Here is a 25,818-nt window from a genome sequence, read left to right on the forward strand (position 1 = left end):
TGTGGACGTGCAGGTTTGTGTGTTCAGCTGGTCCTCTGGACACCTGGGGTGTGCGTTCCTCTCCTGCTGCTGCCACAACAAACAGCCAAAACCCAGTGGCTGGAACAACACAAGTGTGTTATCGCACAGCTTTGGGCTCCACGGGCTGAAGTCCAGGTGTGGGAAGGTTGCATTCCTGTCAGAAGGCTCTGGAAGACCACCGTCTCCTGCTCAGTCAGGCTGTTGCCGGTGGTCCTAGGACTGAGCTGGCTGTCACCATCCCCAGCTTCTACGGCCACCACGTCCCTCCCTCCACCTTCAGAGCCAGCCGTGGCAGGTAGGTCCTTCGCAGGCTTCAACTGTCTCCTTCTGTCTCATCTCTCTGACCCACTCTGCCGCCCCACTCTCGCACTTTTCAGGACCCACCCATATAATCCAGGATAATCTCCCTATTTCAAGGCTCTTAACCTTAATCACGTCTGCAAAATCCCTTCTGTGTGGAGTAAGGTACCCACAGGTCCCAGGGATTAGGGTGTGGACACCTGGGGGAGGTGTTTGGGAGGATACCTGAAGGGGCATTATTCTACCTAAGGGTGTTTTCAGCCTTTTGCATACTCATTTTGTACTTTTGCCACTGAATCTTTGGGATAGATTCCTAGGAACGGGATTTCGAGATCAGGCAATGAATGTATATGTAAATTTCCTAGACATTACCAAATCCCTCTGATATAGGTTGTACATCTTGCATTTCCATCAGCAGTATATATAATTTGTTGCCATGCCAAAAAAAATTGAAGTCTAATTTATCAATCTTTTCTTGCAAGGTTTTGCACTTCAAGTCTTAGACAGAAAGGTTTTCCTCCTTCTCAGGTTAAAAAGGAATTCACCCAATTTTTTTACTACCAGTTTTGTGGTTTCATGTTTGCATTTAGGTCTCCATCCATTTGGAATTTGTTCTTTTATATGGAGTGAGGTATGAGTCCATTTTTTATCACTTTGCAAATAGCTATGCAACTGTCCCCAAAACATCTATTAAAAAGTCCATTTTTTCCTCCTCCTGATTTGTAGTATTAAATTCCCATATGCACTTGGGTCTGTTTCTGAACTGTTTATTCTGTTCTATTAGTCTGGCTGTTCATGCACTAACTCTATACTGTTTAATTATAGAGGCTTTAAAATTTGTTTTAATGTCTGGTAAGGTCTTCCCAATCCCCACCAACACACACGCATGCACACACACACAGACACACACACACACGCACGCATGCGCACTGCTTTACTCTCCTTGCTGTTGTCTTATGATGTCTAGTCTTTCTATCCAAGAACATGATACGTCTTTGCATTTGTTTAAATCTACTTTTGTCAGCTCTTTTCTTCCTGGCAAAAGCACTGGGCTATCTATTCCTACCTTCACTCTGCTCCCAAAAAGGCAGGCAAACTGAGGGGCCATCAGCGTGCCTCAAAAACTGTGATTGGAAAAGTATGGACTGTGCACCAGCGGCCCTGGCCCCCCTTCTTCTTGCCCCCCCTTTCCTAGCTCTGTGGTCCTGGACACATTTAACTTCTGCGCAAGCCCCAGCGTCCTCGTCTGTAAAACAGGGTCAGTAGTGCTGTGGCAAGATGGTCGGGAGGATTAATCAATGTACGTACATTTTGTTACGTTTTCTGACTCTGTTGCTGGCATATAAGATCACAGTTGATTTTTGAATTTTTTTTTTAATTTAATGAACTCTCCTGTGTTCTAAGTGCTTTTACAAACATTAACTCATTTAATCCTCTTACTGACCGTGAGGAGGCTGCTGGGACCCACTCCTGCAGGCAAGACCCGAGGGACTCAGTGACGTCCCCGGACCACACGGCTCAGCCCGGGAGGGCATCCGGCTTGAGCGGCCTGGCCCCTGGTCCACACCTGAGGCTGCAGCGGTGCCACCACCCAGCCTGGTGTGAGCGCCTCCCGGACAGAAGCCTGGAGAGTCTCTTGTTAGTCTGTTAATTCTTCTGTAGTTTTCTGTAAAGAAGTCACACCACCTGCTGCTAGTGACAGTTTTACTTCTTCCTTTGAAACCTTTCTTTCTCTTTTCTGTTTCTTTTTATTTATTGTTCTTAATGGGAGGGCTAGATCATCCTGTATCATGTTGAATTGGAGCAGCGTTGGAACAACCTTTGTTTTATTACTAACTTTAAACAAATTCTTTTAAGATTTTATTATCAAGTGTGACATTTACAACACTTACGGGAGGTTTTGTGGGGGATTCTTGAGGCTTTGTTTCTGCAGCTAGCTTGTATTGGGTTCAGACGATGCTTTTCTAATCCTGGTTTGCTAGGAGGGGTTTTTTTTGCGTTTTTTTAGGATTAAAAAAATCATAAAGAAGTTTAATTTTGTCAAACTGTTTTTTGCATCTACTGAGTCGTTCATGGTTTTTCTTCTTTCATCTGCTGGTGAGATGATTTATGTTGATATTCTAATGTTCACCCGTCCCCGTGTTCCTGAGATAAACACAATTTGATGTTTATTTCGTTTGGTTTGGTTTGGGTTTAAGATTTTTGTATTCATGTTCATAAGTGAACTTGGCTTTTCTGGTTGTTGGTTTGGCTTTTAAGACCAAGAGTTCACTTTCTCACCAGTTTTCATAAATAAAGCTGTGATTGCTCTGAGGGGAGCTGAGAGGGAGGGGTGCTGACGCCCTGGCCTTGCTGGCACAGACAGGAGCCTCGTGACCATCTTCCTAAGGTAGCCAGCATTCTTCATCCCAGCCGCGGGTCAGTGCAGATTCTGGGACACACCAGCGCTCGGACCCCACCTCAAATCAATTCGTCGGCCTTTCCGGGTGTGGGGTCCGTCCTGTTTGTATGTACCTTCCCAGGTGACACAGGGGGTTGAAAAGGTACCATATCTGCTGCTCTGGTCCTGCCTCGGGGGCCCTGTGCATGGGGCCTGGAGTAGGACGTGTCAGTGATCCAGCCTCTGCCCACGTCTCTTTCCAGAGGTTCCGAGGCTCCGTTCCCCGGGGAGGGTGATCTGGGCAGGCTCTGTGCCTTTCCCCAGAGGTGGCCGTGCCCCTTCCCCAGGCCTGCACCTGGTGTCTCAGAGCGGCCAGGGCACTGCAGGTCCATAGCACGGGGCCCGCGGGCGATGGCAGAGACTCCCCCAGGGGTGCAGCTCCTGGGCTGCCATGCTCACAGCTAGCTCACCGCCAGCCTGTAGCCATTTCTTAAAAGTTTGAGATTGCCCTGAAGTTCATTTTTACCTTTCACCTTGAAAGTATTTCAAAACCACAGAAAAGTTGCAAGAATACTACAAAGAATGACCCTTCACCCAGACATCCTATCCAAGTTTTGTCAGTTGTCCCCAAATGTCCTCGGTAGCAAAAGGATCCAGTCCAGGACCACACATTGCACCTGGCTGTCCTGTCTCTCCATCCCCCTCACCTGGATTAGTTCCTCGGCCATTCCGGTCATTTCATGACCTTGACAGTTTAAGAGATCACAGGCCATTCATTTCCTAGGATATCCCTCAATTTGGATGTGTATATTTCTTCATGATTAGACCCAGATTACGCATTTTTGGTCAGAATGTCACAGAAGTGATGCTGAGTTCTTCACACTGTGTCTTGTTGGGTTTAACATGATATTGAAATGCCCCATCTTTGGTGGAGTTAATTTTGCTCACTCGATTAAAATGGAGTCCACCAGGTTTTGTCCACTGTAAAGTTATTTTTCTCCCTTTCACGATGAATAAGTATTTTGTGGGGAGATACTTCAAGATTATGTGAAAATCTCATTCTCCTTTCCACTCACATCCCTAGTTTGTCATTCACCGACTATGTTTTGCCAGAATTAAGTAGTATAATGAGGCACCCACTTGTGACCTTTCTAATTCAATCATTTCTTCTACATTTATTGATTGGACTTTTATTGCTAAAAAGCACAAGAGCTTTCTCTTCTCACTTATTTATTCATTTATTTGTTTATATCAGTGTGGACTCATGGATTCCTATTTTATGTAACAGATTGTAATCCATTGCTGTCATTATTTATGTTGATGCTCAAACTTTCCTACATTTGACCAGTGGGAGGCCCTCCAGCCAGCATCTGTGTTCTCTTCACATGTTCCAGTTACTGGGAGTACCTCCTTACTTTCTGGCACAAGATGTTCTTGGATTATCTTATTCTTTTACCTTCCTTCCCAGCCATTCTCCAAGGAAACTTGGATCCTTTCAGTGGAGAGTGGTATTTAGAAACCAAGATCTGGGCACTAGATGTGCTCCTTGCTCCTAGGGTGTCATTGCTCCCAGGCCCTCTCAGTGCACAGAGCTAGGAGACACACGTGCTCACGTGCATGCAAGTCTGCATCCAGGTCTGTCTCTATATCTGTCTGCATACACTGAGAAGCATTAGTTGACACCAGCACCTCCGAATACAATTCAGTACCATCTATTTACTCAGGCTACCCCCTTTCCACATTTATACTAGCCCTACTTTGCTCCCAGTATCCTCATTCTGTTTACTTACTTGCTGAATCCCCCATATGTGGCCAGTCCTTTGAGCTGAGTGGACACCTTCTTTGCACAGGTCCTGATTCAGCTCCTTTGCCTTGAGCTTCTGGAAGGAAAGATGAAGGCTGCCCTAAAACTTTTAAATTGCAAATTTAAGTTATCAAAATCTAAAGTTAATCATTATCTCTATCTTCCTCCCAGTGGCACAGGATCCTAAAATTCCTTAATTCCAAGTCATGCTTGTTATTGTGTCCAGTATTCACTTCTGCCTTGTTTCCTATATCCGCAAAGGCTACAATGACGATTACCATCTTTTCTTATAGTCAGTGCTTGCTTAGATTTCACGGCGAGTTTGGCTGCGGTTTCACTTCCCACTCTGTTGGCCTCCAGGCGTGGACCTTGCTTCCCCATGCGCCCAGCCATGCATCTGTTATGCGTCTGTTACACTCTGTCCAGCTCTGCTCTGGCTTTGGGGTCGGAGGCTTTTCGGGTTAGCTAGTCTGCCATATCTCCAGAACTGGAAGTCCCTTTAAAATAGTCTTTCTAAAATATTTTAACATTAACTCAGCAAGTCTAAAAATTCTGGTAGTGGTGCAGACAGTTGGAACTTCAAAACCAAAAAGGTAATTTTTTCTCCTGAAACTCGTTATTTGAACCATTTGTGTTTCAATATTCCTGGAGAGTAAATGTGCATCTATAAAAAGCAGCTTAGTTCCAAACCCCAGGGGTGAGGGTTACAGACGTTTCCTGGCCGAGAGGAGACTAGAGGATGTGTCGATCATTTCGTCACTCGGCGGGTAGGGGCCCGAGCCGATCCCGTGCCAGAGCTGACACGCACGCGGCCCCTGTAACGACTCCTCCTGCCACGTGGACGAGGTGCCCCTTTCCTCCATCCTCTGCCCTGACTCCACCGACAGACTGCTACCTGGTTTATGTTGTACTAATCCATTCTCTCGGTCAAACTCGCTGGAACTGGTTTTCAATCATATACTAAGTTATCCCAAGGAAATATCACGATGATGTGGCAAAGGTTAGCATGAATATCCATTCTGGGGCAAACGGATCCTGCTTTTATTTGTGAACGGTTCCTACTAACCTCGAAGGCGTATTACAGCAGGGTGTCCATTCAAAAATCAATGAATGGGCATCTCTTTAAAGGCCTTGAAAGGCACTTCATTGCTAGGCCAGTGTTCAGTTATCTGCAGACTCAAGGCAGAACATACTCCGACCCGCCCCCATCATCTCCTAACACACACGTGGCCCCGTCCAGGTAGAGAACAGACCTGCGGCCTCTGAGAGAGATCTTTCCTTGTGCCACCCTCCTGGCCTTCATCGCGTTCCATGCATCGCCCTCTGACTCACCCCCAGGAGGGGCCACGGACAAGGTCCCTGAGGACATGTGGTACGAAGAACGACACTGTCAGTGACACAGAGACAGCGCAGGCTTTGGGGCCAGAAAGACCCGACCTTGAGCCCCAGCGCTGCCCCGCCCATTCAGGTCCTTCAGCTGCAGGACAGGAATGATAGCACCTGTCCTGCAGGCTGCCGGAGCACTAGAACATTTGGTTATATGTATGTGTCTAAGATGCGCATGGCTCTGCGTTCTGTAGGCACGAGGTACTTTACAAGTAAAATCTCCTCTGAGAAGCGCGTCAGCCCCTCAGGGCAGTGGGAGGCCATGTCCATGTCATGTGGTCCCCCAGGAAGCCTCAGTGCACCACCGCTACTTCTCTGAGGGTGTCTTGGCACATTGCTGGTCCAGGCAGGCTCCAGCCTTCCTAGACTCAACACGATGGGGCCCTAGAGACCGTGAGTGGCATAGGTGACGTCTTCTGGAATATTCCACACCTAATCCCCTTCACATGGATGCAAGCCACGCCCAGGCAGGCGCTCTGTGCTGCAGTGCGGTCCCAGCGTTCGCTCACCCAGCGTCTCGCCCAAGAAGTGGTTGTGGCCTCCTGCCCCGTGCCTGGCCGCGGGCTGGGATCCTCGGGGGAGTGGCTCGGGGGCACCCAGGCCGGCAGGAAGTCGGCCGCTTAGCGATTAATCACGTAGAAAGTGAGGAGGTGATTATAGAGGTTCGCTCGGGGTGCTGGCGGACGCTGAGGAAGGGGGAACGGAGTCCTTCAGGTGGCCGTAGAGGCCCACAAAGGGGGTGACATCTAAGCCCCATCCCCAGGGACCTCGACAGTTAGCCAGGGCAGAGGACAGCTGAGCGGCCCCCGCGAGCGAGGATTGGGCTCCTGCCGAAACGTTCTGTGGCGGGACAGCGTTTGCTTTCCTCCCCTCTGATCCACGTCTTTGCAGAAAAGTTTCCTTTGAATCCTGACCGCTTGTTGAAGTGCGCTGAGGAGGCTGTGTTCCTGCAGTTGTCGTCACTGGATTATGGAATCAAAAGACCCTCATCATTGGAGGGGCCCCTTGAAAGGCCCTGTGATAAGCTGATGCTCAGACGTGGGTTAAAATTTTAAATAGTGGCTTTTACGGGTATTTCTGGTTCCGCAATGCTTTGCTTAATTAGTGACCTTTGACTGTAGAGTGAGCAAAACCTCTCCTCCCACACTTTCATGGCGTGCCGTAAAAGGGGAGATCGCAAGTGTGCCGTGTTTTCCTTCGCTCCTGCTTGCCGGCCCGGTGCGTCTGGGAGCCCCGCCGTTCGCAGCTGTTGGCTGTGTCTAATAGCCAAGATAACACCCGGGCTTCTCCAAAGGCTGCTCTGAGCAAGGTTTTCTGTAATGAAGATGCCGGTGGTAGCACTTGGGTGCAGATAAAACTGGTTCCATCCCAAAATGGAACGAAAAAAGAAAAAGCCCATTCAGTGCTTATTTGTGCATAATAGTAGCCATTTTCTTAACAGGCACTGTTTCAGGGAGTGTTATGGGCTAATAACACGCAGCGCGGGCTGCTGAGCGCTGGTCTCTAGGTAACTACAGAGCCGCGGAGGTGGCCGGCCAGTGCCCAGGAGCCGCGGGCGAGGCGCTCACAGATGCCCGAGGTGGCCCAGCAGTGTCTGCGGCGGTGGCATTTGGAGACACACCTTCCGCGGAGAACTTGGGGTGCGGGGTGGAGCGACGCTCTGTCTCCCAAGTACACGTCCCCCCAAGGGACCGGATCAGGGGCTGAAGAGTGGAAGGCCGGGCCTTGCTTCCTTTTCTTTTTGCTGACGTGCTCCCCCGAGAGAAAACTTTCGGGGTGTATGGGGCCCCGTGTTTCCCCATCAGCCCCTGGTCCAGGCCTCTCCCAGTAAATCTCTCCTGGCAGTGAGGTCTTGGGAAAACATGGTCCTGGCAGGTGTGTGTCCAGTTCCTTTTGTCACGGTTGAGGCCCAGGCTGCTGGGCTTGCAGCCAGCGCGCTGCCTGGGGGTTCCGGGCTGGGACCCCTTCCTGCCCCTCCAAGGCCTCACCTGTTCCATCCACGCCTGCACCCGCTCCCCACGTGCCGAGGGCCGGGGGGGTTCCTGTTCCGAGCTGACCTCTGGGTGCCCCCGTCTCCCGCGCGGAGGCAAGAGGGCCTCACGGAAGAAACAGGGCACCGGCACCTCACGGCAAGTGAGGGAGAAGCAGACAGCCGTGGGCCTCCGGGGAAGCTCCGTTCACGACCCTCCTTTAGAACGAGGGCAGGAGGTGCCCACCTCGGGGGAGCAGCTCTCTCAAATGTTGTTCTCAGCGGTCCACTTGGCTGTGTGTGCGTTCCCAGGGGTTTTTTTCTCTTTAACAGTCCATGAAAATGTTAAATAGCGAGTTGGGAAACATCGAGGCTTAGGAAGATCGGAGGTTCCCCGGAATAAGGTACTCAGATGCCCGGCTCTGCCCGGGATCGTCCAGTGTTCTGTCCTCAGCTGGGCCCAGTTGTTCGCAGGATGGGACCCACTGGGACCTGCCGGGAAGTGCGTGGCCCCAGGAAGGCGGGGGAGGGACAGGCTGACCAGCGAAGACGGTGCCGGAGCGGAAACCGGGCACACCGGGGAGGAGCCGTCCTCAGCACGAGGCTGCCAAGGGCACAGGGGCGGGGACCTGGCACACAGAACGAGTCCTGCGGCCTCTCCTGGCCTCGCTCCCTCGGGAGGACGTTGCGAGAGGAACAACGCCTTGAGAGCCTCAGCGCCGGACTCACACTTATTAAGCACTTAATAAACACAGCACGTAATAAAAATATTGAAGTCAAGGCAAATGTCTGGACTCAAAGAGAGCTGCTTGAGTAGCTGTGGCTCTGAGGAAGGACTGTCCTTGCACTGGGAGTGTTCCTGGGCCAGGCGTGTGGAGACAGCGCAGGGTCCAGCCCCGGGAAATACTGCAGAGTCAAGCCGACCACCAGGCCTGCCCCAGGCTGGGCCCGCCAAGGTCAGCGACCCGCTGGTGCTCAGGACACCAGCCCCAGGCTGGGCCCGCCAAGGTCAGCGACCCGCTGGTGCTCAGGACACCAGCCCCAGGCTGGGCCCGCCAAGGTCAGCGACCCGCTGGTGCTCAGGACACCAGCCCCAGGCTGGGCCCGCCAAGGTCAGCGACCTGCTGGTGCTCAGGACACCAGCCCCAGGCTGGGCCCGCCAAGGTCAGCGACCCGCTGGTGCTCAGGACACCAGCCCCAGGCTGGGCCCGCCAAGGTCAGCGACCCGCTGGTGCTCAGCACAGGAGGCACTGGGGTTCCATGCGGGTCTCCAGTCAGGACCAAGGTGGGCCGCGTCCCCGGTGGGGGCAGTGTGGGGGCAGCTCGGGAGGAGCAGCTCGTGCAGCCAGAAGCCAGCTGGGCGTCCAGCTGCTGGCGGGAGAGCTTAGTCACACGGAACCAAAACCATCCCGCGGCCAGCCGTCCCTGGTCCCCTTTCCCAGTAGAGACTTTCCATCCTTTGTTTATGTATCTTCTACCTCTGACGGTGTGCTCCGTCTCTGGCAGGGTCGCAGGCCAGATGCTTTTTATCTCATCACTTCGAGGTCTGGAGTTGGAGATTTCTGATTGCTAATTATCTCTCCTCCTTCCCTCGTTATGGGTGGATATTAGGGCTGTTTGTGGCCCTTTTGATAAGTGTCTGTCAGCATTTCAATTGTAATAAGCCTTGACTGTGGTTGAATTTCTTTTTCATAATAGGAAGAAAAAGAGTGACATTTTTTCTGAACAGTCTGTCACGGATGCATAAGAGGGCTGTCACTTCTCTGATGGCTCCTTCAGCAATGGCCCAGCCATCTGGGTAAATCTGCCGAGACGGGCTTCAGCTCTGTTCTGGTGTAATGCCTCTGCCTGAGTGCTTAGGTACTGAGGGGATAGGTGACAGTGAAATATACACCTGGATATTTCAAAATGTTTATTGTTTGCTTGATTGTCCATAATAACACCCTTACGATGACTTTTCTCTTTTATTTCTCAACTTGCATAGGAAATCTGTACAAGATGAACAGTTTGAAGTGGCTTTTTTGTTCATTAGTCTGTCAGATCCTTTTAGGTCCTATTATGGGACTTTTAAAAATAACACAGAAGAAAATACTGCAGAAGAAAATACTGCAGTGTAAGTGACAACTCAAGTACAACCGAGGGATGCGTTTTACTACAAATGTCATTTTCAAGAAATAGAGGTCAATGCACATATAAATCACAACTGTCAAACTAAATTAAATTTTACGAGAGTAATATTTTCCTGTTCTTTTTGAGGACCACTCAAATTCTTCCATCCTAATTCTCTTGTTGGAATTTTAGATTTGCCTGTATGTTTCATTTTTCCGGTCATTAGGTTTTATACTTGTTTCATTTAGTCATACATTCATCCAGCAAACATTTATTAAGCATCTACTGTCATATAGGTTTCAGGATTCATGGTATATACTAGATTACAAAGATGGAAAACTTTTAGTCCTCACCTCCAGAAACTCACAATTTGGGGGGAAATGTGGGAGGGACGATTGAGATGTAATGTAATAATCAATAAAAATGAGGCTTGTGAGAATTGTTATAAAAGGTGTTGCCAAGACAGTATCAGAAAGAAAATGGGTAACAGAATAGGGTAATCAAGGAGGGCTCCATGTAGGAGGTGAACTTTAAGTTGGGCCTTGAAGGCTGCATAGTGTTTTGATGGGGAGCAGGACGTTCCAAGCAGAGAGAATAGCAGAGTGAAAGGCATGGCACCTGCTGTTTTAAAATGTGAATTTCATTTCTATTCAGGTAGAGTGAGGCCAATGGATCAGGAGACAACTCCCTGAAGAGATCATTTATTACTCACAGATCCCGAGAGGAGGGAGCACATGATGCCAGGCAGGGCCACACAAGGAAGCACCAGGGTCTTCCAGGAGGCAGAGGGGGGCAGTGTGGACCAGAGACTTCACTGCAGTTTCCGTGGAAGGAGTGGGCAAGGCAGGTGGGCAGGCTGAGGACTGGCTAGTCTGGATCATTCCAGCGGGCTGTGGGGCACAGGGCCCTTCCCTGGTTGTCTGGTACCTGCCCTGGGTGATGAGGGCAGGGAGACAGTGGTCCAGAGTGTGGGAGCCCCATGGAGGAAGGGGTGGGGTGAGGGCTCTGGGCTGGCTGGTTTGCATTGGAAAAGCGTGCTCACGGGTGAGTTGTTTGCTGTCTCTAGGACCTGGCTGCCCTGGGAGGGGCAGTCCCAGCTGGGTCAGCCAGGCCCCGGATGTCAGGGCATGAAATACAGAAGCTAGAACTGTGGTTGATACAGGCGTGGTGAGGGCTGAGCAGCTGCGTGGCCGGGCCTCGTGTGAGCAGGTGGTGATGGGAGCCGAGACCGGAGGGGAGGCAGGAGCCGGTGTGAGCAGCCTGCAGCGCCTTTACTAAGGGCGGAGTTTGTTTCTGTCTGAAAACGTCAGCGAGAATCTGCATCTCCTGGTCTCCGAGCATGTGCCAGGGTGTCTCGGCACTCCCCACGCTTCACCCCAGCACAGTCTCCCGACGGCCCTTCACTTCAGAGCCCCAAGGCCAGGTCCCCGCATCACGCGAGCATGTGTCGGGCCGGTTCTGGTGTTCCAGTCCCTTTCCCGACCCTCCACGCACACCCCACTCCGTGAGTGATGGGGCCCAATCCTCGCCGGCACTGCAGGATCTTAGATAGAAAGTGGCACGAAATCCCGCCACGGGGTGCAGGAAGGCGTGGGCAGTCCTGTTTGTCCTTGAGAGGGTTCGTGTCTGACGGGAGAGAAGGGACAGACACAAATGCCGTGCCCCCAGCATTTGTGACAGACACGGAGGAGGCCAGCTTCACTTTCGAGGTGAGCAGGGGCCGGGGGTCTGGGGTCCCGTGGTAGGACTGCGAGACCGCGGCTGGAGGGCGGGCAGGGTGCCGAGACCGGCCCCGAGCCGCCGGCGTCGTGGAGCGGCTCTTGGGTGCGGGGCTTGGGCCAGGCACAGTGGGCCCACAGACTCGAGGAAGGCAGGCCCCCAGGGGCCCCCAGTGCAGGGACAGTCGTGCGTCCACAGGTGGCTTCCAGGGGAAGCCTCTTCTTGGGTGGGGGAGGACTTTATGGAAAAACTGGTTCCTAGAAGGATATTTCAGGGGGGCTGTGAATAAGGTGGCAAAAACCCAGGGGCGCGTGGGGGGAGGTAAGACTGGGGGGTCGGCCTCGAGTCTATGGACAGTGAGGGCCGTTCAGTGGAGCCTGGGCCGGCGGGTAAAGCCGTGTGCCACCTGAACTGGATGATGACCCGGTCTCTCACTTATGGCCACAGCAGGTGAGGCCCAGAAATTCCGGAGCCCTGTGTGTTGTGGGCATGGTGGGCTGGGCTGTGTAGGGTGACCGATGGGGAAGGGAGTCCTTCCCGAGGTCCACAGCCGGGGGCTCCATTTGACCTGTGACTTTCTAGCTGCTCATCAGGGAAGCGGACTCGCTAGGCCGGCAGCCACGACTGGACCCGAGGGCAGGCTAGCCGGCAGCCCTGAACCTTTGGTCTGTATTAAGGAAGAGAGGCTTTTCCAAGAGATGTCATTCTTTTCTTTTAAGTCACTGAGCTTGACTATCCAAATAGTTCAAGCGACCGGTCAGGAGCTTCTAAACTGGGGTCCCGTCAGTGAAATCAAGGGAAGGTAGAGAGGCCGAGGGGCCTCCCAGCATCGGGCAGGGGGAGGGAGGGGGAGCGGGCGTCGGGGGTGAGGCCCTGGCTCAGGGGCTGGAAGCAGGAACGTCCTGCCGGCGGTCAGGAGGCACCAAGGCCGCGCCGGGGTCTGAGACGTCCTCATGGAGGGGCCCCAAATGCCAGGAGGAAGGAGAACACTGCCGAGGCGAGAAAGGAGGGGCCGGGACAGACCCAGGAGAGACGTCATTTAGGGGTCACTGCAGGCAAAGGAGGAAGCAGAGGACAGGTGGCTGGAAAGCCAGAGGGGACCAGGAGTACCCAGGGTCACAGACCCAGGAGAGCAGCATATGAGATCAAGGGAGACCAAATGGTCATTTCACATCCTCCTGCTTCCGAAGATAAGAGGAGTGTTAAATAGTTTAAAAGTAAATGAATAAGCAACTGGCAAGGTGCTGAGGAGGAGCGGGGAGGGCGGGGATCCGGCTTCCGGCTGTTCCGGAGCAGGAAGCCTCCTCGCGAGCTGACGCCAGTCAGTGCCAGGGGCGCCCCGCCCCGCCCCCGCCGGCTCATGAGGGTCGCAGGCTGTCCGGACCCTTCGGGAACTGGCCTCCAGCCCTGTCCACCCTGAGTCCCCTCCTGGCCCCATCTGTCCGGGACTCCCTGGGAGGCTCCCCTGGCTCAGGCGTGGGGACGCGGCTCAGAACCCGAGGGGACTCGGGAGCCGTGCAGGTTGCTCGGCAGGCGGGTTTTCCTGCTGACACCAGGGCTTGGCAGGTTTCCGTAGGGTGGATTCTCGGAGCATCTTTTCCCCCCTCCTTAGCTCTGGATGAAAGGCGAGCTGCTGCCTCCCGCCCTCCCCGGCCTGCTGCGCCTCTCCCTGCCGCACGCTTCCTCTCCGCCTGCAGTTACCTTGTGCACGAGGCTAACGCCTGGCCTCCGGGTGCTGAGCTCAGCGTGGCAATGGCGGCCGTGGCAACTCGGGCCCTGATGGAAAAACCACTTGGCAAGGCTGGCGGGGTCTGGGACCCCAGGAATTAAAAGAGAAGGCGTGTCCGAAGGCGCCAAGTGCAGGCCGGCCGTGGGAGCAGCGGCCCAGAGCCCTGCCGTGGAGGTGGGCAGGGGGCAGCCGCCCCTGGGCTTTAGCAGAGGACAGCGGGCTCCCCGGCGGGTCCTAATGACCACCCCCCGCTGAGTGACATTTGAAATGTGTGGCATTTCTGCTCTTGTAATAAGTATTGTGAAGTGCTGTTGCTTAGCTTTAAGAGAAAGAGAAGGAAAAAAATGTGTTAAAATCCCAGCCTCCCCACGGAGCTCTGGTTTGTTTTATCTTTAAAGAATCCTGCCACGCTCTCTGCCCAGCACATCGTTAGGGAGCGACCGCTTGCTTCTAGAAAGTCCGTCGTGGTGATGGTCTTGAAATCCAACCAGAGAGCCCCGAGGAGCCCAGCAGAGATCAGAGGACTCCTCTTCCTCACTGAGAAGGATCCTGTCTCTTTAGATCCAAATGTAAACCTTTTATTATAGAAATGTAACCCCCGCCGCCGCTGAGGTCTAGAACTACAATCATGTTTTCAGTAGTAATTTGTTTCTGGAGCTCAGTGCCAGGCAGCCCGTTTGCAATACTGCCTTGGAAGTCACACACGTGTTTGTCTGTGTATTCATTCGTGTATTAAACCAACGCGTCGGGCCCTGAGTCTGGGCTGGACCCTGGGGGAGGTGCTGGGGCTTCAGTGGCGAGTCAGACCCTGAACCCCCCTCGGGGGCTCGTGGGACAAGTGACAGCAAGCGTGGAAGACGCCTCGGGAGGAGGCGGAGGACACACCGCGTGACCTGTGGCGGGACGCGGGCAGGGTGGGTCGCGTGGTAAGCACGTAGGTTTGGGGGCCAGGGGGTCTCTGCTGCAGCTTCGCGGCTCCACTGTGAGAGCATGAAGGTGGGGCCGGCCGTACACAAACCGGTGAGCGAGGCCGTGTGCCAGTGAAACTTTATTTACGAAGCAGGAGGTGGGCCGGGTTCGGCCCGCGGGCCGGAGGCTGCAGGCGCCAGCCAGAGCTAGAGCCTTGCTGAATAAGTCTGACTAAGGCTCCTCTGCCTTAAGGAGTCTGACTGACTGTGTTTGACTTACTGTTAGGGTTTGGCCCAGACCCTGTAAAGTGAGGCGCAAGCCTGTAGAAGCCGCAGACCCACAGGTTGCCGCTGTGCTGCCCTTCTAACCGGTTTCACGTCTCGTGTCGCTGTCTCCTTGCGGCCTCCTTCCTTGCGCTGACTCAGACTCCGCCTCGGGTGCTCTCCTCTGAACCTCCTTCGCGCCTGCTGGTTCCCTCGTCCGTGAGCAACGTAAACCTTCGACACGCGCTGTGTGTTTGCGTGAGAACTGGGCGGGGTCAGCCCTGCGCTGGGGCACGTGCAAGGTTCCGGCACAGCACAGAACTAGAACATCGCCTCTGGCGGCCGGGGTGGGGGGGCGGGATAGAGGGGGGCGAGGGGGTCCCGTTCATGGAGGCTCCCCAAGGGCCTGGTGCTGCCCAGACCCGGAGGAGCTTGCCGGCTGCGTGGAGAAGGAGCAGAGGCCTGGGTGCGTTTTGCGGAGGTTCGGGCGTCTGGGACTATATGATGCCATGAGGTCATGACGGCTGGGCCCGCAGGGAGAGTGGCAGGCGGGGTCCGCAGAGCCATGCCGCACCCACCTGAGCCCCCAGAATGTGGCCTCCCTTCAAATCCAGGTCTTTTAAAAAGGGAGCCAGAGCACTGCTGGGGGCGGGGGTTGTGACCTCGGGTGTCCCCGCCCTACACTTGTAGGTTACACTCGTCAGAGCAAAATGCCCCACAGCCAACCCGCAGCCCCTTCTGTGGGGTCCCGCGCTGAGGACGCGGAGAGCTGTCCCCCTCGGTGCAGGGCCCTGGACTCAGGCCGCCTCCTCCCGATGTCACTTCAACAGCTCGCTGCTTTGCTGACTCCCGGGCTCATTAGCCGCTCGGACCTCCTGCCATATGTTTTTGGCTGGTCATCCCATATTTTATTTTGATGCTTTCTAACCGAGGTGAAATCCTGATAAACATAAAGTGAACCGTGTTAGCGTGTACGGTTCACGAGTTGGCGCCTCTGCAACATGCACCCACCACCTCCGTCTAGTTCTGAAATCTTTCCCGGGCTCCCCGCCATCCCCCGTGCCCGTCAGGCTGCCACTCCCCTTCCCCACTTCCCCCAGCCCCTGGCGCCCATCAGTCTGCATTCTGTGTCTATGGGTTTACCTATTCTGCATATTTCATGAAATGGAATCATACAATACGTGGCCTTTGGGGTCTGGCCTCTCACCACCACGCTTTCGAGGCCCGCCCACGCTGTCACGGGTGTCAGTGCCCCCCTCCCTTCCTGGGCTGAGTAGTGCCATCCTGTGTCTGCACCGCGGTTTGCTTCTCCATCATCCCTTGATGGGCGCTCGTGCTGCTTCTTCCCTTGGCTGCTGTGAGCAGAGCGGCCGTGAACGTGTGTGTCCAAGGACTTGTGAGAGAACCAGTCTGCACTTCTTCTGGGTGGAGACGCAGCGGTGAAGCTGCTGGGTCATGTGGTGATTCTAGGTTTTTGAGGAGCTGCCAAGCCATTTTCACGTGTTTAGTCAAGGGTATTTGGAGTTTTGCGTTCAGTTTCTTGGGGACTCATGCCGCCCGGCCCCGTGTTTGCCATCCCCCTCTCGTCCTCCGCGTCCATTTCTCCAGTTTACCAAGGTCGTTTGAATTCTCGTGCCACCCTCCCATGACCACCTCCTGCCAGCCTGGTTTCTCTGCAGACTTTATGAGCATGTTTCCCGTGCTGTCCGTGGCGTCGTTTCCGAAGTGTTACAGGCACGGGGCCCTGGCCGACCTGCCTCGATGCCGCCTGTTTGGCCTGATGCTCTCCGTACTCACAGCCCTCCCTCTGCAGGTGTCCCCCGGCCCCCCAGACCCCCAGAGCCTGCACAGGCCCCGAGCCTGCCTGGGACAGGGATGCAGGGACCTGCAGAGAACTCAGAGGCTTCCCTGGCTGGTGGTGACTCGTGTCCCCCGTTGTTCTCTCGCTGGGACAGGCCCCGGGGCTCTGCAGGGCGGCATGAGTGGGACGGAGAGGCTGGGGCAGGAAGAATTAGAAGCTGCCTCAGGAGGTGGCGAGAATCACGAGAGGTGTGGCTCGGGGGCAGGCTGGGTGGTCCTGGAAGGGTCAGAGCCACGTGAAAATACCTCCAGGGCAGCCGACTGGATGGGAGGTTCACGGACGGGAATGAAATCAGCAGGAGGCGGATCACTGGGCAGGGCCAGAGGGCAGGCAGGGCGCCCCACGTGGAAGGGGGTCAGCCGTGCCCCGAAGCGGGTCTTTACCACCTCAGCTGGTTCCCAGGGCAGCGGCGAGTCCCCTGCGGAAGGGCCTCCAGTGTCCCGGCCAGCGGCGGTGTCTTTGGTGTGTGTTTGGGCAGAAGGGGTCAGGGTGGGGGCGGGAGAGGTGGAGCCCCCTGCTCGGCCGCAGTGGAAACAGCTCTGAACCCTCGGTGAGGACACCCAGCCACCCAGGTCCCGTGGGGTCCTGGGCAGGTCTTCTCTGACGAGTTATCCTCTCAGCAGGAATGAAGGACCCGATGGCCAGGTCCTCTCCTGCACCTGCGGTCTCAGAGCGCTCGGGCAGTTGTGCCCAGGTCCTGACTGTGAGCTGGTGACTGAAACCCCCCAGATGCAGTGACAGGGACAGAGGAGCCCACGTCTCCGAGGCACACGTTGGGGGTGTGCACACACAGGACTCAACTCGCCCCACTCGTGGGGGACACTGGGCGGCCGCACATACATGAACGGCAGCCTCCGCCCTGTGTCGTCCAGCCGGTCCCAAGACCTCCCTTCCCCAGGTTGGAGCCATTGGCGACGAGGAGGAGTGGGTCACCCTCTACGAGGAGGAGAATGAGCCTGACGCCCAGACGCTGGAGATCCCGAACCTCACGCCCTACACTCATTACAGGTGAGAGCGGCAGGCCATGAACCCCACACAAGGAAGGGGGCGCCCCCCACAGGTGGCCCCTGTCTGCGGTAGTGAAACCTAGCTGCATGAGGGTAAGCGAGACACTTCCAGGTGGCCATAACAGTAAATTGAACCTTTCGGGGCACGAGACACGGTCGAGTGTTATTCCAGGGAGATGGTACCCAATGCGAGGTCAGCCACGTCCCTGCCACCAACGTCACTGGCCAGGCAGCCGGCAGCATGGCTGGCATATTAGGCTTAGTAGCCAAGACCCACATGGTTGGAGATGTGGTGCTTTTCTTTACAAAACTCCACGACCTCTGTGTACACAAAGCAGACGTCCTCAGAATACCCTCTGCCTCCCCCTCCCCGCCCAGGTCTAGCACTTAATGTGCCGTTTAACCTTTGCTTCTTGATCCTGAAACATCTCCAGGCAGTAAATCCTTGGCCTAAACAAAGGGTAGGGTGATCACGGGCTCTTAGAGACATCGTGACTTCCCATAAGGTCACTGAAGGAGGTGGAATTTCCAGTTTATCACCAGATGCTGAGTTTGATAAAGTCACTGTTCTGCCAGGATGGATACATTTCATAAGATCGGGGAACAAAAGACTAAGAATGACTAATTCAGGGAGTAAAAGGTGAAATTACATCTTTGCGAAGAACACTTTCTCAGTACAGTACCAAACTTAGGATTTTTTTAAAAAAACCTAATGAGAGATGCTGTTTAACTTACATTCATTTTAACATCCTTCCTAAGATTAGAGCAGATGAATCAAGATACACTTGTTTTTAGAGAAAAACATTCAGCATAAAATGACCTGTTGGGATGTAAGACTTGCCACGTGAAATTAGTATAAGCTATATAGTTATTTCAAAGATCAGAAAGTGTGATTAGAGATCAGTGTCCCTGTCTTAAAATCACGTAAATTTAGGAAGCCCCTATAATTAATATGTGTGTCTACTTAGGGTATTTTTCTGGTGTATAAGTTCAATTCACATAATTGTACATATTAATAAAGAAGAGATAAAAACTGAGAACATTAACATCGACTTTAAAGAACATCTCATTCCACCCTGGTTTTACAGATAAGGAAAAAGGCAAGTCAACGATGGGGTGAGAGTCGCAGGGTGTGGATTCTGGGGCTGTTGCTCCTCTCCTGAACCAACAGAGGATGGGTTGCAGGGCACTCTTGGTCATTAAGAGACGCTGGAATTTCAAAGCTGTCATCTGGTAGCGACATTCTGACATTCCACTTCCGTTAAAGAGCTACTTGAGCTCTAATCCCCTGGTCTCGCCCTAAACTTGAACCAGCCAAGGGCATCTGATCGCTCAGATTCTGGCCACGTAACCCATCCAGTCATGCTTCCCTTGGAACGGGAAATTGCTGAGTTGCGGTGCATTTACCATTCTGTGGAGGCTTTTAGGGAAAGAGGCCGTATATGTAATACACATTTTTAATGAAACCAGGTGGAAAGAGAGCGGCCTTGAGCAATGGCCTCTGTGACACGGGCAGACACATATCTGCCCCCGCCCACCCCATACCCTTGGAAGTTGTGGGCGGGTTTCCATCCTTCCACATTTCCTCTTGTGCAGAGTAACTCCGGTCGTCGGCTTTGCTTCCAGGTTCCGAATGAGGCAGGAGAACGTCGTCGGTGCCAGCCCCTTCAGTCAGTCCTCCCGGGTCATCCAGACCCTGCAGGCCCCCCCGGACATGGCCCCCACCAGCGTCACCGTCCGAACCGCAAGCGAGACCAGCCTGCGGCTCCGCTGGGTGGTGAGTTGGGAGGCGGGGGGCCTGCGTGGGAGCCCAGAGCTTAGTCATTTCCTACTCGTGCCTTGTCCTGGTCAAAACTAATCTCATCATTAAACCAGGAGGTATTGCATTTTACAGTCGGTGTTGGATCTCAGACCAGCCCCGGCTGTCTTATTAATTAGTAGCATGACTCACTGGCTTCTTGGAACTGAGGAATATTCTTTGGGGAGGAAAGCCGATGGCCCTACAGGCTGAACCTGTTAAGTCCTTAAGCCAGGATGACACGGAACCAATACTCAGTATTTGTAAGAGAGCCAGGTTGATATTGAATCCGAACATTTCCCCACAAAATTAAGCTGAAATGTATTAAAAGAAATTATGTCCAGCCAAAGTTACTGACAGGACTCCATTTAATTAGCAGAAGAAAAGTTCCAGGGGAAAGTAGAATAAAGGTCCTAAGACTATTCACCCCAGAATATCTTTTCCGTGGACTTGGCCCCCTAAGACAGGCCCGTGCATGGAGACCCTCGTGGGGGGCGGCTCCGAGACCTTGGCTCACCACGGACTGTTGTCCACTTCCAGCCACTGCCCGACTCACAGTACAATGGGAACCCCGAGTCCGTGGGCTACAGAGTTACGTGCTGGCGCCCCGACCTCCCGTCCACTGCGCTGGCCCAAGTCATCAGCGACCGGCTGGAGAGGGAGCTCACGGTTGAGGGGCTGGAGGAATGGACAGAGTATGAGCTGCAGATGCAGGCCTTCAACGCCATCGGGGCCGGGCCCTGGAGCGAGGCCGTCCGGGGCCGGACACGGGAGTCAGGTGAGACGATGGCTGGCCGGGCCCTCCCCATGTCTCCCTGGAGACCGAGCTGAGCGTCCGCAGTGTCACTGGCATCTCGCTGGCTCGTCCCCCACTCCCCTGCCATGTCTGTGTTGACACTTTCCTGAGTAATTAGAACCCATGACGCTGCTTTGAAATTGATGATGAATTCTACCAGGGGCTAGACTTGCATTATTATCTTTTTAATTAGGGGTAATTCTCACCACCAATGATGAAAAGTAGGAATGTACAGAGACTCTAAGGAGATCTTTATAATGCAAGGTTTTCAGGACCTCCTCCTGATAAAGTCACGTGTGTGATGTGTTGAATCTCCCCTGCGCTAGAAAATAGACCCTCAAAAGTTCGATTGCTTTAGCACAATGGTAGTTTATTTCTCTCTCATCACAGCCTAAGATGGGTGTTTTTGTTGTTGGGTGGCTCTCGTCCATGAGGTGATTCAAGGACCCAGGCTCTGCTGTCCTGTAAATTAACTGTCATCTGCATGCAGCTGCCAGAGGGGAAGAACGAGCAAAGGGTGGGCGCACCTGTGTCTTAACACCTGCCCAGAAGTGGCACACATCCTCTGCTCACGTCTGCCGGGCTCGGGGTACCGCTCATGGTCAGGAAGGAAAGGAAAACTTTCAGTGGTCTCTCTACAGAATGCTCATCTTCTAGGCTTTGTGGTCAACAGTGGTTTGCAGGACCCTTACTGGCCTGGTTCGAGTTTGTAGAAACACAGAAAAGAGTGTTGCTAACACTCTTTAAGGACGCACAGGCCAGCTCTTTCCACTAGTCGGAAATAGTGAGGTTTTCTCCTGAAAAGGAAGAACGTCTCTGCTGCTCTCACCATCCCCTTACCCCGTGACGCTCTCCCAGTGCTTGATGTATCCGGTGGGGGGGAGGGGCGGGGGGGGGCGCTGTTCAATTCCTTCCTGACCTCCGCCCAACGAGGGGTGAGGAGAAGGTAGAAAGTCTGAGACGGTGAACTAGCTCCATCGTGACTTAGCTGTTTCCCCGGAGGCTTCCTGAGCCCAGGGCGTGTCCTGTCTTCTCAAGGCTCCGCAGGTACAAAAGCTGAGCGGTCACCCTGGAAGCCCGTGTGGGACGGGAGGGCAGCCAGAGGAAGCCAGCTCCTCCCAGCAGCTGTTTCCACGCTGGACACCTCAAAATGTAATAAGTACATTTAAAATTATTAAAGACTTTCAGTAAGAAGATGAATAAGTTCTGAGTAACCTTATGTACAGCATAGTGATTATAGAAAGTTGTTAAGAATTGAATCACTGTGTTGTACAACTGGAACCAGTATAATACTGTATGTCAGTTATAATTCAAAAAAAAAAAGAGAGAGAGTCACTAAGAGAGTAGATCTTAAGCATTGTCACCACAAAAAAGAAAAATAAACAGTAATTATGTGACCTAATGGAGGCATTAGCAAATGCTATGGTGGTAATCATCTTGCAGTATATGAGATTAAAATGTGCAACATGTTGTATGTTGTACACCTCAGTCTTACACAATGTTATATACAAATCATATCTCAATAAAACTGGAAATAAATATTGAAGTCTTTAATTATTAAAGGAAAGCATGAAAACTTTAAGTAGAGATTAAAATAAACAGTTTTTTTTTTTTAGGAAAAACAAATAAAACACAGTCATTGAATAAACCACTCTGATTGAGGTAAAAAGTAGGTTAGACACTGATAAAGAGGGAATTACCAAACTGGAAGCTGGAAATGAGTAAAAAAAAAACCTCAAAATACAGTGCAAAGACATCAAGATTGAAAGTATGATAGAGAGGTTAAAAGACATAAAGAATAGAATGAGAAGGTCCAACATACACTTAATAAGACTCAGAAGAGAAAGGGGAAGGAAATGAGAGGGAGGAAATATGTGGAGATTATGGCTGAGAAATTCCAGAACTGATATAAGACATTATGTATCAGACTGAAGACATGAATCCTGAACAGAATAAATAAAAATAAATCTGCACCAAAATGCACTGCACTACAGCTGCAAATACAAAAGCCAAAGAGCAATCTTAAAAACATCTGGAGCAAAGGCATCTTACCTACAAAGACCATTTGAAGCCAACTTCTCAAGAACAAGAGAGGCCAGAGGACAATGGAATCATAATCTTGAAGGAGCTGAAAGAAAATAACTGTCAACCTCAAATTGTACCCCTAGCTACACTTTTCAAGGATATTGTTCAGAAAACAACAAACTAAATGTTATGTAAAGATGAAGAAAGTGTCATTAAAAACAGAAAATAATATTTGGGGGTAAATTTTCAAAGAACGAAGTAAACCAGTGGCAAAATTGCTGCACTGAGACTATATTTTTGTAAAAATCCTTCCAGCTGATGAACAGCCATCTTTACAGTGGTCAGAGGCCATCACTCTATGTGTGAACTCACTCCAGTGTTTTCTTCTACCTCTGCTCTCCTCAGACAATCTTGGATCGTCTCTTACGCGGACTCTGAAAAGACTTTGCTGAGCAGTGTCGTGGTCTGAGGTATAGATTTTGTACCCAGAAAAGCACTGTGGGCTCGCTTTTGTCTCGGTTGGCGAATGTGTGTCCGTGTGGCCGGAAGAGGGCCGTGTGCAGAGGCCAGCGGAGCTGACGGTGGCCGTGCTCATAGTTCGCTTGCTGAGAAAGCCTCCGATCTCGAGTGAGAATTGTTCCTACAGCTTACACTTGGCTTTGCCAGCTATCCCGTTCTTTCTTCTTTTGAGGGTTATGGCTTAACAGAAAATTATCTTTCGTTTTCAACTGAATGTTTGTTCAGTGAGAAATTTTGGTTCAACACATATCTCTTGGAGAAGAAGAGAACAGTTTTGGTTCAGCAGGTGTTTCCATTACAACTTGATAGTAGGGTTATTGATCTTTATTGCAAGATATGGGTGGTTCAGATTTCAGATATTTTTAATACCAGAAGAGTGGGCTCCTTGGGACCCCTTATGGGCTGTTCTCTCCTCTAGGGAAACTGGTGCTGTCATGTTGGCCCCTCCATCTGGGGCTTGTCCTGGAGGGGTTCAGTACCCCCACCTCCAAATGGAGCTTCCAGAACCTTCTGCTGCAGGAAGCTTCTCACCTCTGACCCACAAGCCCCTCCCAGCTGTGGCAGCTTTGATGTCATGTCTTCCCTGGTGCTGCCGAGGTTGGACAGGTGGCCTCCCCAGGGATAAATCAGCCCCTTCAGCGGACTGGTCCTGCCGATCACCGCTCAGCATTTGGCGAAGAGCGTGAAGGGGCTACACGGGCCCACTGGCGGAGTGCTGCCACCACCGCTGATGGGGACGGGGAGGGGTCGGAGAGAGCTGGGGAGGAGAGGAGAACTGCAGACCCACCTCTGGAACCCAGCATCACCTCAGTGAAGATAGCCGTCCACCGGTGCTTAGAAACGGCACGGTGCGCAGACGTGCTGAAAGCCAGCGATGGAGGCACCGAGCAGGACATCTTGAACCACGTTTAAATGAGGTTTCCAGTTTTGAAGTGCGATCGAGCTGGTTTCATGACACCTTATGATATATTGTGATATATTATAAGGGTAAATGAGGCCCTAAAAATCAAAGAGACTACGTGAGGAGTTGCTGTGAGCTGAGGAGTGAGAAGCCCTGTAGAGGAGAGAGAACAACTGAAGGAAAAACGCATTTTAAATGGTATTGTTTTTAATGAAAGGGGAGATTCTAGGATGGTCTCAAAACTCAAGATATCAGGTTGGGAAAGAAGTTGAATCTCCTTCAAGTTAGGTAATGAATAAGATTTTTTTTTCAAATCTTAAAAACATGAATACTTTGTAATTAGATGGCAGAGTTTATCCTGATGGGACTCGAATCAGCTGAAATGTTCATCCTGAACACTGCGATTTTCTCTGCCTGTCTTCTCGTTAGGAAACCAGCTGTGTTCTAGGCGCCAGGGCTGAGTTGCTGTGATCACGGGGTTGCCCTCATTCTCTGGAGATGTGGATGGCCTGCCAGTAAATGGATGCACATGTCACTGCATCTTAGAAAATCAGCTATTATTTGTAGATCTACAGTGAGAATTGGGCACTTATGGTTTCAAAGATTAACCCGAAGGAAACAGTTAAGGATTGAGAGGTTGACCATTTGTGTTGCTATGACAATGGCTTCTCTCTTCACAGACAGGGACGGGAGTTTAGAACATAGCACTAGCATCTTGGGCATAGAGTATATTTTCTGCTCTCACCTGATTCTAGATAAAGTCAGAAAACGAAGTCAGATAAATGGTAGGCTTACCGTCTCTTTGAATGATAATGACTCCTTTAATTCACAGTTCATTCCAGGTGCCAGCTTATCACTCAGTTTTTTATAAAATAAGCACGGGTGTAAACAATGTCCTGGTAACTGCCTCGGAAGTTACGACACCCGGTGGGAGCCCCCAAGGCACAGAGAGCACAGGTAGCGCCATGGGAGCCACCGCCAGAGGCAGGGGGACACAGGTGGCATGTGTGGCAGGCATGCTCCCCTTCAGGGGGCTGAGTTAACCGGAAACCATGAAGATTCTTTTCCTGTAACACTTATCTGCTCTAATAAATTAATATTATTTTGTTGAATGACTGAATAATGGAATGAATGACTCTCAACTGACATATTTGGGAAGAAAAAGTTTTTATCGACCCGGTGGGCTGACTGGCATCTTCTCCCTCCAGAAATGTCAGGAGGGCCCCTGTGCTTGGGACTAACAGGCACCAACAGCGGCATCTCTGTTTTGTGGGCGCGTCGGCCGACCCGCACTGGCAGCCGGTCTGGTGCCTGAGCTCTGAGGACAGTCAGTCAGTGTAGCAAGTGGACAAGAGGAGGGGGGCCACTGCCTCCTGGGCATCAAGCCAGGGAAGTCGCCCTTTCCTGGGGCTGGCAGCCCTCCCAGGACAGAGGTGGCCGAGCCCAGGTTCAGTGTCCCCCAGAAGCTCGCCCTGTGAGGTGGCAACCTGTTGCTGGGCCTCCTCTTCTCTCCATCCCAGACCTGCCAGTTGTGGGAACGACCAGGTCAAGCTTGCAGACAACGGAGCAGCACCTCTTCCAGGCCCAGCATGAATCCTGGCATTTTTTCTTAAAGCCTGTGTTCATTTCCTGGGGCTGCGGTAACAAAGGACCCACACTGGTGGCTTCAAACAACAGAAATATATTCTCTCGTAGTTCTGGAGGCCAGAAGATGGAGAGCGAGGTGTCAGCAGAGCCGTACTCCCCCTCTGGAGGGGCCGGGAGGGTCTGTCACAGCCAGCCCCCAGCTTCCAGAAGCTCCTGGGCTGTGGCAGCGCAAGCCCGGTCCTGCCAGGGGGTTCTCCCCACGTGCACATCTGTTTCTTCTCATACGGACACCAGTCCTATTGGATTAGGACCTACACTACCCCCGTGTGACCTCATGTTATTAATTACGTCTGCAACGACCCTGTTTCCAAATAAGGTCACATTCTGGGTCGTGGGGTCAGGACTCCAGCACAGGAACTTGAGGGGACACAATTCAACGCATAACAAAGACCAAATCACTTCAGTGTAGGAACTCTAGGAATCATAGGTTGGGAGCACTGTCGTCGTGCAAACACACGTTACTTTCCGGATTCAGACCAACTGACTGACAGAGTCACCTTCACAGTGGCTGTGCCACGAGGAGGAAGTACTTATGCGTGAGTGAGCAAATGGATGGATGAGTGAGTGGTTGAGTGAGCGAATGGATGGATGAGTGAGTGGATGAGTGAGTGAATGGATGGATGAGTGAGCAAATGGATGGATGAGTGAGTGGATGAGTGAGCAAATGGATGGATG

General features: G+C 52.4%; 1 protein-coding gene across 9 annotated transcripts in view; it reads left to right on the forward strand.

Moving 5' to 3' along the window:
* SDK1 (sidekick cell adhesion molecule 1) overlaps window positions 1-25,818 on the forward strand; it is an 838,709-nt gene that overhangs the window by 707,685 nt on the left and 105,206 nt on the right. For all 9 annotated transcript variants that reach the window (XM_057528493.1, XM_057528492.1, XM_057528494.1 and 6 more), the window contains 3 exons: window positions 17,349-17,458; window positions 19,084-19,234; window positions 19,796-20,033. In XM_057528493.1, coding sequence (XP_057384476.1) covers window positions 17,349-17,458; window positions 19,084-19,234; window positions 19,796-20,033 — 499 coding nt within the window. The remainder of the gene's footprint in view (window positions 1-17,348; window positions 17,459-19,083; window positions 19,235-19,795; window positions 20,034-25,818) is intronic.

Source organism: Balaenoptera acutorostrata, chromosome 15, assembly GCF_949987535.1.
Source record: "Balaenoptera acutorostrata chromosome 15, mBalAcu1.1, whole genome shotgun sequence".
In the NCBI taxonomy this organism is placed as follows: Eukaryota; Metazoa; Chordata; class Mammalia; order Artiodactyla; family Balaenopteridae; genus Balaenoptera; species Balaenoptera acutorostrata.